At 43.1% G+C, this 18,430-nt stretch overlaps 1 protein-coding gene across 1 annotated transcript in view; it reads right to left on the bottom strand.

Annotated features, from left to right (window-relative positions):
- LOC142891080 (ribonuclease inhibitor-like) overlaps positions 1-18,430 on the bottom strand; it is a 142,126-nt gene that overhangs the window by 96,362 nt on the left and 27,334 nt on the right. The window contains exon 3 of the mRNA XM_076030407.1: positions 17,965-18,138. Within this exon, the coding sequence (XP_075886522.1) occupies positions 17,965-18,138 (174 nt within the window). The remainder of the gene's footprint in view (positions 1-17,964; positions 18,139-18,430) is intronic.

Raw genomic sequence — 18,430 nt, 5'->3', positions numbered from 1 at the left:
TTGTTTGACTTTACATTTGTGTAGTAGTAAAAAACTAAACGTTTAAAATTGGTAATAGTTATTTAGATAGAGGCACCTAGACCCACCTGTGGGTCATAACACCCCCTCTCTTAAGAACTTAACCCTATTAACATACCTACAAACAAAACTAAACAAGAAAAACCTCAGTTCCCCTGAAATAAGAATTCCGCAGCTCGTCCACATGTACACGTGATAACGCATCTGCCAACACATTATCAACCCCCCTTCCTGTGGCAAATCTGGAGATTGAAGTCTTGCAGGAGCAGAGACCACCGCATGTACGGCTGGTTTGATTGCGCATCCTATCCAGGACCACGAGGGCATTATGGTCTGTAAAAACCTGACCCCAAATTAACATCAAGATGGGCATTGTCAGAAGGAGAGCCAAAGCTTCTTTCTTAACTTCCCAGAATTGACTCTGTGTGCGTGCTGCTTAGTTGTGGCATGTCCCTCTACTTCTATGTCATGGTGCAAAACTGACGTATGGCGGGGGTGGTCAGAAAACAATAGTGGGTGGCTCTCAATTAATTTAACAATATCATGACGGGCTGATACAGGCAAATGGGACAAAAACAAGCTTAAGTTATTCATAATTTCAGAGTTTCCCAGGCGCGCCGAATGAACACCGATTTTTTTTTTTTTTTTTTTTTCGTGAGCCCTCCCTCCGCCAATGGGCACGGAGGGGGCGGAGGCTCAGGCGACACATTTTTCCTAGCGACGTAACGCCCGGTTCACACTGGACGCGGAAGCGCCACAAAGCGCCGCAAAGTGCCGAGCTCTTCCATTCGGCGCCCATGTTAAGCAATGTAGTAGTTCACACCAGACGCGAACAGGCGCGCGGCTCCCCTCGCGGATCGCACCATGCATTTAACGTCAGTTCACTGGACGTGGAAGCGAAGCGCCGCCGAGCGCTTCCATTCGGCGCCCACGTTAATCAATGTGGTGGTTGCGCGGCTCGCGGCATGCATTTGTTGTTTCGCCGTCTGCTCTATTTCGTGCGCGAGCCGCGAGCGGTCCTCGTCAATAGTACAGGAAGTCGCTCAATAAAAACAAGAAAATCCGGTGAATTTTCAAAATAAACTAATTTCAAAATAAAAACCCAATGACAAATTCGATCATATATCATATTTGTATGTTATATTTGTCAGTACATTGTATCAGAGTGCGAGAGAGATTAAACACACACACACACACACACACACACACACAGAGGAAGACTTGATCAAAATACGTCTGTTTGATCCTAGAGATGCCGGTCAATGATCATTATGAAAGAGGTCTTGTCTTGAGATGGACACCTGAGTGCGTGTTTCTATTTATTTACACACACACGCACAAAAGTGAGCTATGGAGCGGGCTGGCTACGGGGCGAGGGGGGGCGATGACGAAAATGATTTATTTTATTTTTTTTTTTTTAAAGAAAAAAAAAAGAAGTGAAAAAGTGGGAGTGAAAAAAAGAGCGCAGCTGAGCAGAAGCGCTTGTCGACCGTCGCGGAGCTGTTCGCGTCTGGTGTGAACCAGTTGGAACCTCGCTCGCGAAATTCGTTGGCGCGGCGCTTCCGCTTCCATTGAAATGAATGGCACGAGCCGCGCGCCTGTTCGCGTCTGGTCTGAACCACTACATTCAGTGCGTTTACATGGCAATAGAGAAAATCAAATTATTGCCTTAGTCCGATTACGATCGGAGAACTCACGTGCATGTAAACACCTTACTCCGATTATGATTGGAGTTTGAGAACTCCGATTAGAATCGGAGAACTCCGATTGAGACACCCAGATAATGCGATTGGAATTCAAATTTCTCTGCCATGTATACGCCTTAATCGGACTATTAACTGGACAATGCGAGTGCGCATGCGCCACGCCTCGCTCTCGCGACTCATGACCGCACAACTACGTCGTCTAACAAAACAGACGGCGCGAAACAACCTGGCAAACGCGAATAAGAATGTTGACATTTGGAGAGAGGATGAGACCGGGGCGATGCTTTCTCTTCTAAAAGAGATGGACATATTAAAATAACGCGCAACGGAGACCTTTTTAAAAAGGGTAGCGCAGCAAATGCAGGGCTCCGGCTTTGCGCACCCCTGAACAAATACGTATTCCTTCGTATTTATATTTCTACCTTTTCGTTCACATTTTTTGTAAGTTAGAAGAATTTTAACTTTGTAAATAAAAGCACAGCAAAGAGATGTTTTCCTGATTTGTTTTTATTTGGGTAATTTCGCTGTTATTCTGCTGGAAACGGCGTGCAGCGGCACCAGCTTCCTCCACGGTCGGCACTTTAATGAGTGTGTGTATAACTGAAGACACCGTTCCTTTGCAAAACCTGTACACAAACTCTCCCACCAGTCTGCTCCGAACCCGAATCCAACAAGAACGAGAGTTTGGGGTCCGTAGTGACGGCACAAAGCGTAGCATCGAAGTGTTGTTGTAGCCCTCCAACAGCAAACAACGTTCTTGTCTGCCTTTTAAAATAACCAGGAGCACAAGAAATAGGGTACACCTTATCTGCAAAGCAAGTAACACGTACATTATGAACTATCGTTCCATATCATAATAGATTTAATATGTCAACCGAAAGCAGCTGACCGGCTGAAAAGACTCACTCCACCCCCTAGTGTTGGGAGGAGGACCCGTCAATAATTTGAATTTCTCAGCTGCATGTATACGGGGACCAAGGTGAGAACTCCGATTGGACGAGAAAACCGAATGATTGCTTAGTCCGATTAAGCTCTGCATGTAAACGCACTGATTGATTAACATGGGCGCTGAATGGAAGCGCTTGGCGATTCGCAGCGCTTCGCTTCGCAGCGCTTCACTTTGCGGCGTGGCGCGACGCTTCCGCGTCCTGTGTGAACTGGGCGTAACTTTTCAACATGCGGGATGATCGTTTTCTATCAGGAGTGTGCACTACATAATCTGTATCGGAAAGTTTGCGCTCCACGACATACGGACCAGAAAAACCAGCCTGCAAACCGGAACCGGGTAACGGCAACAAGACCAACACACAACGCCTGTCTCAAAAACTCGAGCCACAGCTTTCTTGTCAAACTGCCGCTTCATTTTAGACTGGCTGGCGACAAGAGTTTTGTGAGCAGTTTCACAAGCACAATGCAAGCGTTCACGGAAAAAAAATGACGTAATCTAACACATTATTCTCTACTCGCTTAACATCGGAAAGCCACTTACCCCTTAACAGACGCAAGGGTCCTCTCACTGAACACTAAATCAGCTGGGCTGAACCCGAGGGACTCCCACACATACAATCGACGACTGAAGATACACTTTATGCTGCGGAACCATCACTGTGCTCATTTTAACCCCCCCCCCCCCACACACACACACACACACACACACTAAAATATACGAATTGCAGTAGGTTGGTTTTGTTGCTCTTGGTTGTCCGTTAGTTTTTTGAGAGTTAGTAGTAGATAGATCCCTAGATAGTAAGTTTGATAGATGGATAGAAATAGATAAGTTAGTTAAAGTTACACACACGCACATATATATATGTATATACATATATATATATATATATATATATATATATATATATATACATATATATATATATTAACCTCTTTCAATGAACTCCAAAACATAGATGGTCAAAATCCATTTTATTATTATGTTGTTGTTTTTTATAAATGCTCATACAAAACAAAAAAAAAGTGTCACATCCACTTGAAGTGCATTATTTTTGCCAGCAAGCTTCTCTTGTTACTATTGACCACATTGACCCATATTTTCCATATACTCACCTGAATCAGGTACCCTGCAAGGGCAACGACCTTCCCCGAGGTGATCGGTGGAGTGACGCGCAACCAGCACGTGACCTCTACGACGAGCTTCCACCCACGGAAGTGCCATAGGAGGACACGGATTAAATAGTATGGCTTGTCCACCAGAAGGCTGTATTATGGTGTACATAATATAAAACTTCGGCCCAGTTCTGCTTGTATTGCAATGGTTGGTGTTCCTGAAGTTTCATTTTTCGTCCCTTTTTATTTTTTACATCCATGTTTGTGATGAAATAGTATTGTGAATCGCTAGCTCGCATTGCATGCTGGGAAACAGCGTCACTCAAGGAAGTTTTCGCTTCGCTGACACGGTCCTGAAGGGAAGTGGGTTTTAGTGCACTGGAACGGGATGAATGTGTTTAATCAAGCAGTACAAACCTGATTAATTGTCTTAATACTTGACTTGGAATGGCCATATTGTTTAGGATTAGAATTAGATGACAACTTCTTCACAATATTTGCAACTATTCAATTTGACCAGCAGGTGTCAGTAGAAGACGAAATTTCATGTTGACTATTTCCTAATGGAAGTGCTCTCTTTACGTTGGATTTTTCTCATAATTATTTGAAGTGTAGGCCTGTAGTTGATGAGGAATCACGGTGTGCTAACGCTACTCAAACAGCTTCGATGAAAAAAGGGAGTGTGATTTGGGTTTGTGGTACATTATGACAATCTTGGACTTGCAAGACTGAGGCGACGGTTCAATTCCCATCAACGTGTATTATATATGTGTTATTTAGCTCATCTATTCTACATTTTAAATAGATCACATTTGACATCTCACCCACTGAACACTTACTATTGAACATATTTTTAAACTATGGGCTATTTAGTCTTGTTTTAGGATATAATATAATTCATTGCACAAACTGTCAGGCTAAGTATAAGAGCTATAGTCTACTACAATCAGTCGTGCCAAAAAAGAGACATTGTCTTTATTTTTCATTTTTATTTTATTGTGTCAGCATTGAACCGTACAAGCATGTAGTGTTGTCCAACAAGAATGCATGGCGAATCAAATCCCAAACAACCTATGAAACAATGAACACGTTTCTATTGCACTTCATCTTATTGAGCACTAGATGACCTCCTCGAGCACTGTGTCATTGAAGCCTCGAGTAATGAACCATTTTTTGAAACAAGTGTCGAAGCTTCAACAAAGCCTCCATCGGCCATCACTACCTACGGCTGCGTGCTCTAACACCATTTCAGAAGTGACTAACTGCAGACTTGGGAGCGGAGGAGGGATGACAGTCAGGCTGGCTCGACTGCTCCTCCTTCTCAGCCGTGGCGCGTCCAATCAGCAGCCGACATCCAGGACCGCACCTGCAAGGCGTCATCCACTCTCTCTCTCACACACACACAAAATAAATTGTGTTCAATCATGTTAAACTTGGTTGGGGCACAGCCATGGCTCTTTATATTTTATTTTTATTTTATTTTGTATTTTATTTTGAAGTTAGTGCTTTGCTTTCTGGGCGATCCTCAGTACAGAGGAAGCCCATGAAGCAGGTGAGACGGTCTCCTCCCTGCTGAGACAGAAATTAATGCAATAAGTTGAGCTATGCTTCATCTAACTGTGTTTCAGTGTTTAAATGTGTGCTGGTGTCTTTCATTTAATTTATTTTTTTATTTTTTTATGTTTTATTTTTTAGCAAAGATCGTTTTTTTTTTATTGCTCTTAAAAACGATTAGCATGCTAGCATGTCCATTAGCAGCACACAGCTCTCATACGGAGCACGTTGTCTCTGCAGGAGGTGACCAAGTTTCACGGAGCAAGTTATGGTTGTGTCCCATTCTGTTTCAGGTATGTGTGTGTAACTGGAAGAATGTTACAGTGTATAAAAATGGAGCTTTAGGGAGCGAATTATTGAAATTGCGAATGTCATTTTTTTGTATTTTGTAGAAAAATGTATTTTATTTTTTAATATTATTTGTATTGTAGAAACAACAACTATACGATCACTACTTCAGTACAGAGGAAGCCCATTAATCAGGAGGTGACCAAGTTTCATGGAGCAAGTTATGGTTGTGTCCCATTCTGTTTCAGAGAATAAACTGCTGCTCCACACCTGACTTCTGCAAGTCTTCATTATACAGCAAGCAGGACAGAATAGGAGAGGTCACATTGGTGCCGTGACTCGAGACTCTTTTGTTGTGCTACCGATGCTGCAGAGCGACCCGGGGACTGTTCTGCTGCTGCTGTTCATCTGCGGTCACTGAAGTCGGTCAGTTGTGTTGCTTTTGTGCAGTGTTAGACATCAGATAGAGGGTTTATGTACTTTTATTTGATTTGATTTTATTTATTTTTTCAGTTTCCAGTCTAGGCCTTTTGTGGTTTCATCCTTTTGTTTTGTGGTATTGTGTTTTGTTAACTTTTTGGAAAGATGAGTAATCCTCAGGGTAATGTTTTTGTAACTCCTTTTGGTGCTGGCAGAGGGAGGGGTTTTATGCATCCTTCAAGTTTACTGTTTGAGAGTCCTGTTCAGGGGGGTGGTGTAGTGTTGGGTAATCAGTGTACACCTGGGCGCCCCTTGCTCAGTACTGGTGTTATCCCTCCCCCCAACTCAGATGCAAACCCTCATGCCCTTGCTAGCCAGGGCACGCATTCCCCTGTCCCGGACAGGCACAGCATGTGTTCCCCTGTACCTACCCCTGATGTTATTGCTGCTAGTATTGTAGGTCAGATGGGTGATGCATTGATTCAACAGGTCAGCCAGCGGGTGGCACAGGACATTATCTCTCACCTCTGCATCTGTCACTACCCCTTTACTCAGTGCTGCCCCTTCACCTGCCCATGCTGATATGCTAGCCAGTTCCCCTTTACATAGTGCTACCCCTCGACCTAGCCATGCAAATGTGTCTGCCACAAATGCTTTTGACGTGTCCCATTTGCAATATGTCCCTCATCGAAAGCTGAAGGAGCCCCCCTGCTTCAGAGGAGACAACTCAGACTGTTTTCGTCCAGGAGTGGGAGGAGCTCATGAGGAGTTTCATTAAGAGGGGGAATCTGCAACCTGAGGAACAAGCGGAGGAGATCCTTGTTCATCTTGGTGGCAAAGCAAAGGATGTTGTCAGGTTTGGGACCAGGAACAGTGGTATTAACATCACCTGTAACCCCGATGCCATTTATGGTCTCTTGCGGAAGCACTTTGATTCTGTTCCGTGTTCACCACTCCCATTAGCAGACTTTTACACCACTCTTCCTGGGAAGGGTGAGGATGCCTTTGACTACTGGCTTAGACTGAACCGCGCTGTTGACTTGGCCATTGAACGTCTGAAGGAGCAAGGAAAGTCACTGAATGACTCAGTGATCCCAACAGCTGCACATCTGGATCATCAACAGGGAGAAATGACTCTGAATATGACATTCACACCATGGAAGAAATCAAATATTGATTCTTTATTCAGGCTGGAGAACTGCTGGTTGACAAAGCTCAGCTGTGATTGGCTGCTCTCAGCTCTGAAGTCCAACCCCTCCCACCTCAGAGAGCTGAACCTGAGTTGGAACCACCTTAAGGATTCATCAGTGAAGGAGCTGAGTGGTTTTCTGCAGAGTCCAGACTGTAAACTGGAGACTCTGAGGTCAGTTCACCCTCTTCACTCTACAACTTCTATCACTCTTGTTGTTGTTGTCATGATTTTCACTTGACTGCTGTTGGAAATTCAATTTGCAGACACTTTTTTTTTTGATAATGAATGAAAGGGCGTGTTTTCATTGCCTCACCTCGCCTCGCCATGGTATGGTGTTAGGGTGTTTGCACTGGCCGCTACACAGTTGTAGGGGGCGCTGTTTTGGTACCTCAATCCCCCAGGGTCCGAGCAAGACGAAGCGAGTTTAGTGGTGACGTAGCGACGAGCAGGGCACTGGATTGGCTCCGTGTCCGCGTCGATGTTCCCTGTCAGAGCGGACATCCACGCCAACTCCTTTGACACAGAACTTCCGTGTCAGGTACATTTTACCGTGAATACAAGTAGCTACTATTGGTGTTGTACAAATACATTTATGTGTATACAGTTTTTGAAAACAGCTTTTTCAATACATGTTTACTTTCGTCTTTTGGGGAGAGGCAGGCGAACCGGGAATGCCCTCAACGTCGCGAGTGTGTTCAACCATATTCGCGAAAACGACAAACGCCAAATGGCGAAGCGCTCGGTAAAGAAAACAAATCGAGTTGCTCCTGCGTGAGGCGCGGTAAGCTAGGGAACCCCAGGAGTCTTGAGGAGAGAAGAAATACTGATTCGTCGAGAGGACGTGGCTCTTGGCCGCGAGGAAGCCTCAAACACCGCGGCATATAACAAAGTCGTCCTTGGCTCGCGAGGGCAGCTATTTCAAATAAGGAGGCGTGTTTACTGTCTGTTTTTCTGTTTGTTTGTTTTTAAATAAACTCTATTTCCCGTTGTATCCGTCTCATGTTTACTTTTGGTGAAAATATGAAGGTTGAACTACACATTTGCTCGCATGGAAAACGAAACAATAAATTATAAATGTTGCTGCATAAATGATCAACTGTGACTTCAGTGAGGGAAAGTGTTCTTTCTTGAACAGAAAAGCAACCACAGACCGAGCAGCAGGTATGAAACAACTTCTACTTTGTCCATCGCTGCGCTGTTGTGTATCGCACAGAAGTGATGCTGGGGAAAACATTGTCCCGCTTTACCGTGTCGACTCCGCCCACGGTCTCGTAATCACAGAGCCAATGAAAACGCAATCGTACCGAGGCGAACCGTGGTGAGGCGAGGCAATGAAAACACGCCCTAAACTGGGCTTGAAGGTACAGTGGGTAAAATCCTCCCATCTAGTGGTCAGATTGCAGACTGCTTTTGTTGCAGATTCTGAAGTCGACGTTTCACTTTGATGTTCAGAGTGATGACACCCTGGTAAAATTCCATCGTTATAAACTCTCCATCATTTCTTCTCTATTCAGGTTGGAGTACTGCTGGTTGTCAAAGCTCAGCTGTGATTGGCTGCTCTCAGCTCTGAAATCCAACCCCTCCCACCTCAGACACCTGGACCTGAGTCAGAACCAGCTGCAGGATTCATTAGTGAAGGTTCTGAGTGGTTTTCTGCAGAGTCCAGACTGTAAACTGGAGACTCTGAGGTCAGTTCACCCTCTTCACTCTACAACTTCTATCACTCTTGTTGTTGTCGTCATGATTTTCACTTTACTGCTGTTGGAAATTCAATTTGCAGACACTGGTTTGTGTTTGAAATGAGTGGAACTGGGTTTGAAGCAGGGGTGTCCATTAGGTCAATCGTGTGGAGTTCTCGTCACTTCCAGCAGGTAGAATGGTTCAGGCAGGAACTCAGTGATCTTGGTCATAATGTACGATGTGCTGGATTTTGTTTTTATATGTGCTGGATTTTACAGTCAAAGGTAAATGAGACGAATCGGCTTCTGCACCGCTCAGATCAAATAAAGAGACATAAAGCAGATTTCATTTTAAATCTGAAACTATAATAATTGTTAAAATCAATGTATTCTTCAGATACCTGCATTCTGTATGAGAGCAGACAGGGACAGCAAAAAGAGTTTGGCTGTTGTTTTCTTTAAATACACGCCAAACTACCGTGCCTGTCGCGTGAGCCTGCAATCCTGGCGTAAACTGACGGAGACGCCTCACTCGCAAAATACGCTTCAAAGTCACGCACAGCAGAAGCACCGGAGATCCTGGGAGATGCTGCTAGCAAAACATCTGCGTTCCACACACACACACACACACACACACACACACACACACACACACACACACACACACACACACACACCGATTGTATAGTAGGTAGATCTTTTTGACTTGGTCATTTTAAAAGTAGCTCGCATGTTGAAAAAGTGTGAGCACCCCTGGTTTAAAGGTACAGAGTGTAAAATCTTGCCATCTGGTGGTCAGATTTCAGATTGCAGCGCTCATTCACTCACCCTCTCTCCTTTGTTGAGTGTCAGATTCTAAAGTCGACTTTTGACTTTGATTCTCAGAGTGATGACACCCTGGAAAAACTCTCCATCATTATAAACTCTCCTTCATTTCTTCTTTATTCAGGTTGTGGAGGTGCAGTTTGTCAAAGCTCAGCTGTGATTGGCTGCTCTCAGCTCTGAAGTCCAACCCCTCCCACCTCAGACACTTGGACCTGAGTTGGAACCACCTTCAGGATTCAACAGTGAAGGAGCTGAGTGGTTTTCTGCAGGGTCCAGACTGTAAACTGGAGACTCTGAGGTCAGTTCACCCTCTTCACTCTACAACTTCTATCACTCTTGTTGTTATTGTCATGATTTTCACTTGACTGCTGTTGGAAATTCAATTTGCAGTCACTGCTTTGTGTTTGAAGCATATGAAATTGGGTGGAAAGGTACAGTGTGTAAAATCCTATCGTTAGCCAATCACAGCTGAGCTCTGACAAACTGCAGCACCACAACCTGAATAGAGAATAAATGATGAAGAGTTTATAATGATGGAGAGTTTTTCCAGGGTGTCATCACTCTGAAAATCAAAGTGAAATGTCCACTTCAGAATCTGGAATCTGAAAGCTGACCACTAGATGGGAGGATTTTACACACTGTACCTTTAAACCCAGTTTCATTCATTTCAAACACAAACCAGTGTCTGCAAATTGAATTTCCAACAGCAGTCAAGTGCAAATCATGACGACAACAACAAGAGTGATAGAAGTTGTAGAGTGAAGAGGGTGAACTGACCTCAGAGTCTCCAGTTTACAGTCTGGACTCTGCAGAAAACCACTCAGCTCCTTCACTGCTGAATCCTGCAGCAGGTTCTCACTCAGGTCCAGGTGTCTGAAGTGGGAGGGGTTGGACTTCGGAGCTGAGAGCAGCCAATCACAGCTGAGCTTTGACAACCTGCAATACTCCAACCTGAATAGAGCATAAATGATGGAGAGTTTATAATGATGGAGAGTTTTTCCAGGGTGTCATCACTCTGAAAATCAAAGTGAAATGTCGACTTCAGAATCTGCAACAACACTTATATCAGCAGACTCATCAAGTTGCAAGGCAAATTTCTTACTGATAGGGATCTTCTCCAAAACCACACTTTCGATGTCTGCAGACATCTCATTAATACGTCTGGAGATTGTGTTATCTGAGAGAGGGACTTTGGCTATTTCTTTAGCCGCTTTGGGTCCGAGCGTCTCATTTACAATGGCTTTGCAGGCGGGAAGTATTAATTGCTCTGCCACAGTGTCGGACTTTTTTGATTTAGCCACAAGTTCAGCGTAGTGTTGCCACCCGTCCCGTTTTTCCCAGAATTGTTCTCTTTTTTCACCACCTGTCCCGGGAAAAATAAAATCTCTCCCGGGACACAATTTGTCCCGTTTTTAAGGGAAAATGACAAAACCTCATTTGATTTCTGCCTGTGGTCTACTCCCGTAAAATACGCGATTGTCCCGTACTTGGCAACTAAAAAACCTGTCCCGTAATGAACTGATACAGGACGCACTTCACTTTGTGTCCCGTATATTTCGGTGACCCCCCCAGTCGACAGACTTGAGACACCCCCCCACCCCCCAGAGGTCCCGGATTTGTAACTCTGGTAGGTGGCAACCCTAGTTCAGCGACGTGGTAGCTAGCTTTAAGGGCTCTCTCGTTTACTTTTGCGGTTTTTCTCATGAAAGTTGCCTGTTTCTTCGTGTGTTCACGCAGGCAAACAAAATACTCCACATTTTTCTTTTGAACTGAGGGCTGTTTCGTTTGGAGATGGCGTTTAAGCTTACTTGGGACCATAGCACTGTTGGAGAGCTTTTCACCACATACCAAGCACAACGGAGTCGGTGCCGTTGCATCTCCGGTAAAAGTAAATCCAAACGAAAGATAGCTTTCATTGTATTGCCTCACGCCAGAAACTTTGCTCGACGTCACCGTCTTTGCCTCCACTCATACTAGGGCCTTCATCTGGGTCCGGATTTTGTCCAGGGTCCAGTTCAGAGTCAGCATTTTTCCTCTTCAAAAACTTATCCATCACTTTCAACCGTCGTCCCGCTATCCACAATCCACACACCTGTCGCTGCATCCATGCGTCACTAATTCGCTTGTCTCCAAGCGCAAGGCAATTAGCTACCTGCTGCTGCCACCTACTGGTATGGAAGAGTACTACATGATTACTCTGCCAGGCGCCAGACTGCACAGGCACACAAATGGGATCATTTCCCACGGCACACCTGACAATATCTCGCGGCACACAAACACTGGTTTACAGGAACGGGTGCTCATCAGAAAACGCTGGCAGTGTGTTTCCCGTGTCTTACTTCCGGTATAAAGTTCGCTTCATAATTACAACAGAAATACTACCGAAAGATGCCAGTAGGTGGCAACGACGCTCTATAAATGCTTCTCTTAATGCAACAAATAAATGAAATGACTTTCATACTTAGACCAACTGCTCTTAACCTATTTATTAAACAATTTAGACTTAAAGGCTTCTTTGTTGTTTCACCTTAACAGAACACTAATGATAATAATAATAATAATAATAATAATAATAATAATAATAATAATAATAATATTAAGAAATTGCCATTTCCAAAACGTGCACATTTCTTTTAAACTTAAGTGTAGTTGTTTTCCATATCTATTGACGCAAATGACGTTAACCTTGCAATGAATGCAGCAACACTTGTACCTAATAACACTAATGATACAACAAATACATGTCAAAATGGTTGCAGTGAAAATGGACGCTTTTAATCATATATCAGTATATAATATATAATATAATATATAATATATCATATATTATACGATTGTATAAAGCGCTTTGAGACGCCTTTGGTTGTGATTTAGCGCTGTACAAATAAAAGTTTATTATTATTATTATTATTATTATTATTATTATATATGTTTTGGCTCTTGCCAAGTAAAATTTCAGGAATTATTCTTTGTTTGTTTAGAATGTCGGACATGTATTCAGCGCTTTGTGATGAAGAGCTGGATGCCCTCATTGCAGAAATCCAACTCAGTCACCCAAACACAGGGTACAGAATGATGAGAGCATTCCTTCATGCCAGGGGATTACGAGTGCAAAGTAAGTTTGATATGAAGTTGATCCCCACATGAATGTATTCAGTAATCTGTATTGTGCATCAGTTTAACCGAAACAAACAAATATAATTAGCTTTATTTGTATAACGCTTTCCGTACAAAATGTAGCTAAAAGTGCTTACATGGATGATTAAAAAAAGAATGGCGGTATATTTAAAAAAAGAAAGGGGGGGTATTTAATAAATGAAATCATACCTTTTGTCAGCATTATCTGTGTTAACACGGATTTGTGCCTTTAATATTTTATGTAGTTTGTCTTTCTTTTTTTTTTGCCGTTGTTGTAGTTCAAAGAGTACGTGATTCCTTAAGAAGAGTGGACCCAATTGGGACTGAAGTGCGAGCCTTGGCCAATCGCACACTAAGACGGAGGCAGTATTCTGTTCCTGCACCAAATGCAATGTGGCACATAGATGGAAACCACAAATTAATACGGTATTTTTCAAAACTGTTTTTAAATACTTGAACAAATGAAACATTGAGATTTTCTACCCACTCCAAATCTTTTCACCTTTGTACCATACCTTTTTTGTGTCAAATAAGCTGTGCATGAACCTTTTTCAATTAGCTATCTGATGCCTTATATATTTTAGATTTCTCTTTCCATCTTCTCTCCCTTTTTTACCAAAAGCTGGAGATTTGTCATTCACGGTGGAATAGATGGCTTTAGCCGTTTAATTGTTTATCTGTCTGCTGCAATAAACAACCGAGCATCCACAGTGTTGGAAACAGGGGCGGTCCTAGAATTTTTTTCTTGGGGGGGCAAGCTCGGGGCACAGATGGGTGGCACACCGGAATGACATTTGTTTTGTTTTTTTAAATGCTCTATGCCTTAGGTAATAATAAATGGTAGGCGGAGGTATGAATAATAGAACTATTTTATTTACCCAAATAATGCACAAAACAGTGTATCATCCAGCATTTAGTAATCTTATCTGACTGAGTAAAATGCTTTTTGTTTGTTTGAGTGGGTTGATCTGTGCTCCGGGAGAGTATACTGGTGTATCTAGTACTAGTAACCTAGTATTAGTTTCAGCAAGATAAACAAGTGTTTCATAGGTATCTATGTATCTTTGTTAACTTATAGAGATGGAAACCAACAACTGAGTTTAGTTATGAATGTTTTTTTTTTTAAATTCATAACAGGTACAAAGTGCATACACATGAAAAATCCCTTTGTGAGAATTATATTCAAGTTACCAAAGTTTAACTTATATTACAAGTACACAGTTTATGTGTATTATTTACAAACAGGATTATGACAGAATACGCTTGTTTTGGTGTTGACTACCTGCAGAATGCTGAATTGCAGATGATGGGCCCTCAACCTCATCATTGGGAAAAGTTCCTGGGAAAAGTTGTATAAATTACTCATAATGTCAATACAAGTATAACATCAACTCAACTTTTAATACTTATTCAAATGTTATCGATTTTAAAGACACCCTGCTTCCTTTCTTGACATTGTGGACATATCCTATTCACTTCATTTAAGCGTCTTATGTTATAGGCCACTTGTCTATCCATTAGCTCATAAAACAACAACCGCACTTCCATTCAGCACCAATAAAGAGCATTAAAATAGACATAAAGTAATAAAAAAGAATTTAATTAGATTAAATTAATATTGCCCATTCCACAGTCCAGAACAAAGCAGAGGTGGTGTGCGACTTTGAGTGTGACTGATTCAGGATGCAGTGACTGTAGTGATGGTGAGGTGAAGCCTCATGAGGCATTGAACCACTTGAGCCAACTGGTTCGAGAAACGGTTCATTTCTCGAAGTTTCATGTGCACACGAAACCACCTACTGGCCAAATGTACAATCACAGGCAAGCTGTGTCTGAACCACGTGTGATGCATTGAATTTTTGTGTCTGTTATGTCTGTTGGGAATGACTATGAATTGCAAAAAATGAATGACCAAATCATTTCTGTACATAAATTATATATTTTTTTTGTTTTTTTTCTCTCACTTATTTATGATTATTTTATCGGTACTGATGCCAGTGGTTATGGGGATGCTCCAAACAAGTTTTTTTGTTAACTTTGTTCAACAATGACAATAAATAAATAACTTGACTTGATAACTATGTGTATGATACATTTTTTGAATGTATTCTGTTTGTGCAATTTTTTTCTGAAAATGGCATGGGTGTAATCAGGCAGATGACAGTGAAAGTGATTGTGGGACTTGGAAAAGGGCATAGATCAGGGGTGCTCACACTTTTTCAACATGCAAGCTACTTTTAAAATGAGCAAGTCAAAAAGATCCACCTCCTATAAAACAGGAAAAGTCATTCAGAAATATATTTGTAGTCCAATGATAAAGAAAGAAAGAGGATTAAATGGGTCAACATGTTCCCATGTGCATTTATGCTCATCATTGTACAGAAAACTCATGGTTTAAAATTGTTTAGGTTATATCTGCCTATGTTTGATTTTATCAATAAAAGTGTGTTTACGTTAAGATGTTTTGCTGTATAGTTTTGTGTTTTCCAGCGCATAGGTTAGGGATAATTGGTGTGTGTGTGTGTGTGTGTGTGTGTGTGTGTGTGTGTGTGTGTGTGTGTGTGTGTGTGTGTGTGATGCAGACGTTTTGCCAGCAGCATCTCCCAGCATCTTCGGCGCGTCTGCAGTGCGTGTGCACTTTGAAGCGCATTTTCCGAGCGAGGCGTCTCCATGAGTTTACGCCAGGATTGCAAGCTCACGCGACAACCCCGGTAGTTTTGCGTGTAAAACAACAGCGAAACTCTTTTTCCTGTCCCTGTCTGGTCTTTATTTGATCTGAATAGTGCCGAAGCCGATACGTCACATTTACCCTGGACACCCTTGTCCAGGGTGTCCCCTGCCTTCGCCCTAAGACAGCTGGGAGAGGCTCCAGCAGACCCCCGTGATCCTGAGTTCGGGACTAAGCGGGTATGGAAAATGAATGAATGAATGAATGTAAAGCACAACACATATAAGAACAAAATCCAGCACGTCGTGCATTATGACCAAAATCAACCAGATCCACCGTGTTTTCTAATCCTGCCTGAACGATTCTACCTGCTGTAATTGACGCGGATCGCTCTCTCTCTCTCTCTCACACTCACTCCCTCTCTCCCTCTCTCTCTCCATGCGATAGACCCAAACTCCCTTTGCAATTGACCAGTAGATTGCGATGGACGTAATGGGCACCCCTGGCATAGATGCTTGTGTAACATGGACATTGATGTACAGGACAGGGGGCTCCATCCTATCACCTCTCCACTCCTCACTCTCTCCCTAAGTCATTGTGATCCAATGTAATGTGAGAGAAGGACGAGTGCAGTTATATTGGAGTGAGTTATTTAGAGTGGAATAGAAGTTATAATGCAGAGTCTGTTTTTATGAAATGTTCTATCACCTGGCATCCATCCATCCATCCATCCATCCATCCATCTTCTACTGCCGTATCCGGAGTCAGGTCTCGGGGGCAGCAGCCTCAGCAGAGACCTCCAGACTTCTCTGGACCCAGTCACCTCCTCCAGCTCCTCCAGTGGGACCCCAAGGCTTCCCAGTCCAGCCCAGAGACCTGGTCCCTCCAGCAGGGTCTCCTCCTGGTGGGACATGCGTGGAACACCTCCCCAGGGAGGCGTCCCAAACAAGACCCCGAGATGCTGGAACTCCTCCCTCTGAGGCAGGGCCTCCCCACCGACCCAGAGAGGACAAACCACCTCATATCCAGCATTGATTTATCTGTTGGTGATTAATTATAATGTATCATTTATTTTATTTAAATTATATTTGAACTGAATTGGATTTGTTTGTAAAAGTGAGATTTATTTTCATTGATTCATGTGGTTTATGTTGAGACCTAGTGGAGAAGTGGGTATGGCCTACAGAAGGTTTGAGTACACAAGTTATTCAGATATGGAGAATCCCCATGGCAGGACTTCAGGAGATATATAATCAAAGTGTTAAAGCAGCAGAAATGAAACGTCAGTTGAGGTCAAGGTTACACAGGTCAGAGGTTGTGATGGCTTTTATTGTCAGAATATTGAATCATTGAAATATAATGTTTGAGCTCGTAACAAAGTTAGGATGATATAACATAATCACATAAAATAAATGATCTGGTTTCCTTCTGATTCATTGACGTCCTTCTGAAATCTCCACACAAACATCTGGCAAGCATCAAAACCATGAGTTATTTTGAGGGAAACTTCTTTTGTCTTACTTATGATTCAATAATGATTTGAGTTCCCATCACAGGTGTTGTGAATCACTTTATCTTTTCCACATGATTTCCTTATTTAAGATCATGAAGCACAAATAAAGTCTCTTGAAAAGTATTTTTCACCTCCAAAATGAAGATGTTATAGAAGTCTGAAGTGAGAGCAGAGCAGTGTGTTGTTGATGTGTGGAACCTTCATGCTGAGATGTTCCAGCCGTGGATGATGAGAGCAGAAGCAGTGGTTGTGTTGCTGCTGCCTTCACTGAGCAGCTGCTCCAAGTCCTGCTTCTTCCACTGAGGATTCAGCTCCACCAGTGGCTTCTGGGACGTCTCTCCCAGTAACCACAGCAGCTTGTAGGGAGAAGCAGTCCGCCAGCCACCAGGCTCCACTGGGGTCAAAGGTCGTGACACGCCCACACAGTGTTGGTGCCTGCAGCTTGCTGTTTGGCTCCACTGGTTGTAGTTCTGTCAGCCACCAGTAGATGGAGCTCTCCTCTTCACTCTCCTCATCCTCACCACCACCTGCAAAGATAAGAAGAGACAGCAGGAGTCAGGACTCACGGTCCTTGAACGCATCATCACAGAGACGTTGACTGTTGATGGAGATGATGGAGTGACTGGTGAGACGAAGCAGACTCTCAGTCACATGTCAAGTGTGGAACATCAGAAGGTCGGAGTGTTGGACTGATACTGAGGCCTGATGAAGATGAACTGATCAATAATTGGGTGGTGAACTGAGAGAAGAAGCAGTTTGGCAGCAGATGTTGGATGAATGAGGAGCAGCTGGACGTCACCATCCTCCTCTCACACTGTGACTGGGAACACTGGACCTCTGCTGTGGGATCAACTGGCTTTGGTGCTGGAACCATCATCCACTGGTTCCCAACCAGTACTGACCTCACACTCTCCAGTTGATGGTCACTGCTGTAGACAAGATCCATCAGTGGCTTCACTGATGATTCCTTCAGGGGGTTCATATTCAGGTCCAGCTCTCTGAGGTGGGAGGGGTTGGACTTCAGAGCTGAGAGCAGCCAATCACAGCTGAGCTCTGACAAACTGCAGTCAATCAACCTGAATAGAGAATAAATGATGGAGAGTTTATAATGATAGAGAGTTTTTCCAGGGTGTCATCACTCTGAAAAACAAAGTGAAACGTCGACTTCAGAATCTGACACTACAGAAAATGTCACCTTGAAATTAAATCCTCAGTCCAGTGTTGAAATGATGTTTGATCACATGACCACTGATGAACAGAATGAAGTTTTCATATTTATGGATGTCATTTTGATATGAATCAACCTTCAGTTCAATGTTTATTCAACATGTGTGATGAAGTGTGTTTGGTGCTGAAACCATCATCCAC

Source organism: Nelusetta ayraudi, unplaced genomic scaffold (genome assembly GCF_046127955.1).
Source record: "Nelusetta ayraudi isolate G7.1 ecotype Tasmania unplaced genomic scaffold, CSIRO-AGI_Nayr_v1 ptg000028l, whole genome shotgun sequence".
NCBI lineage: Eukaryota > Metazoa > Chordata > Actinopteri > Tetraodontiformes > Monacanthidae > Nelusetta > Nelusetta ayraudi.
The sequence above is the reverse complement of the archived record's forward strand: the minus strand, read 5'-3'. Positions and strand labels throughout refer to the sequence as shown.